Source organism: Plasmopara halstedii (assembly GCF_900000015.1).
Source record: "Plasmopara halstedii genome assembly, contig: Scaffold_110, whole genome shotgun sequence".
In the NCBI taxonomy this organism is placed as follows: Eukaryota; Oomycota; class Peronosporomycetes; order Peronosporales; family Peronosporaceae; genus Plasmopara; species Plasmopara halstedii.
The window spans coordinates 1,299,388-1,301,018 of NW_020187031.1; the positions used below are offsets into that span (position 1 = coordinate 1,299,388).

General features: G+C 52.4%; 2 protein-coding genes across 2 annotated transcripts in view; both read left to right on the forward strand.

Moving 5' to 3' along the window:
• PHALS_00272 (methylenetetrahydrofolate reductase) overlaps positions 1-107 on the forward strand; it is a gene marked incomplete at both ends in the record, with an annotated part of 1,713 nt that extends 1,606 nt beyond the window's left edge. The window contains one exon of the mRNA XM_024729858.1: positions 34-107. Coding sequence (XP_024572318.1) covers positions 34-107 — 74 coding nt within the window. The remainder of the gene's footprint in view (positions 1-33) is intronic.
• A 478-nt stretch (positions 108-585) lies between these two features.
• On the forward strand, positions 586-1,401 carry PHALS_00273 (uncharacterized protein; the record flags this gene model as incomplete). The annotated part of the gene is made up of 1 exon (XM_024729869.1): positions 586-1,401. The coding sequence occupies one exon, from the start codon at positions 586-588 to the stop codon at positions 1,399-1,401; it is 816 nt and encodes a 271-aa protein (XP_024572319.1).
• Positions 1,402-1,631: the final 230 nt, after the last annotated feature.

Sequence of the window (1,631 nt, forward strand, 5' to 3'; positions counted from 1 at the left end):
TGGCACGACCCGACTGGTCACACGAATGCTCAGTATCTCACGATCATGGCGGATCGTGGACTCGTGCGCGGAATGATGATCACGAACAGGCAGCTCAAGACGAGTAATTCTTGCCATATTGGCAAGCAGAGACAGATGCGACGTCAGCAGAAGTTGGATCGCCATGTTACGGCTCCCAACATGATTGTGTTTGCTGATTAGATGTTCCCGACACAGAAAAACGGGTCGCAATTTGTCGCGGTTCTTCTAAGAATGGATGGATGGAGCCGATATCTCGCTCACCGACAAGAGTGAGAACAAGAACATGCAGCTTTACGTGCTGTGGGCGTAGCGCCAAGCTGGTCGTGGGATCACGAAGATCGTCCAACGTGAGCACGAGCCTGCAGAAAGCGCGAAGTTTCCGGTGCAACGCGTTCTCACAGATAAAGGTGGTGATTTTGAACATGATGTACGATCGAGCCATCGATGGGATTCCAGTCCAGTAAGTGATCAGCGTGAAAGCTGATGTGCACCACTTGAAGCCCTTTGGCTCGCTCGTGTACATCCAGGTGCCGAAAACACCGGAGCGTTCGAAGAGTGACGACAATGCTATCATCGGCAATCTACTTGGGTTCAAAAATAGACACTGTTGCCGCACGTGTGTATATCCCCAGCGAGAACACGGTCAAGTTTGTCGCTGTGGTTCGCGTTATTGAGGACGTGATGTACGGCGACCGTCATCACGTCGATTCAGCTAACCGAGATGATGGTGAGTGGTTATGGTTTGTGACCGAAGAAGTTGGAAAGCAAGACGACACAACAGCATCTCGAGTGACGACGGCGTGGACATGGAAAGCATCCATGAGTCTAACCAGAGCGTCGTACTTGACAATTCGGGGGACGCAGAGACTATTATCCTTGCTACGGTTGCCTACGAAGCCTCCGTGGCTGATGAGGATCGGTCGGCAGACGTCGATGAGAAGAACGAAGATCACGACAACTAGGACGATGGGTGAGAATCACCAGGATATGAGTGACCAGACAAATGATGGTCATGATGATGACGAGTCTGTCTCGGCTAATTTTGGATTGGAGGTGGACCCAGCAGACGAAGGTTCGATCGCCGATGCGACCGAGGAGGGCGAGGACGTAAGCGATCCGACCGACGAGCAGGGATCGACTCACGAGCAGGGCCCGAAGGTCAAGGATCATACGGAAAACAGCCGGAGCAAGGACTCACCTGACGATGACAATGCCGGTGCTGTGACGAAAATGACCGCCACGGAACGATCCGTGCTTGAGAAGATCGTACTGCCAGAAGGCCTGCGAAAGCGAGTGGAGCGAGACGACACCTCGTCAGAAGCTGAGAAGAACCAGCTTGGAGAACGAATGAAAGAACGTCGCACAGGCTTACGTCAGTAGACGCGCTGACCGGCTGGATCCGATGAGTTTGTCAGATGGGTAATTGTTGCGACGAAAATATTGGGTCGTGATGGCAGACCGATTTGTGCAAAGAACATCAAGGTCCCAAAGAATCGACGCCAAGCCATGAGTTCTAAGTATGCGGATTTCTGGTGAATGGCTGAGCTGGAGGAAATGGCCGCGTTCAAAAACAAGGAGGTCTTGGGACAAGTCAAGAGGACCGAGATGCC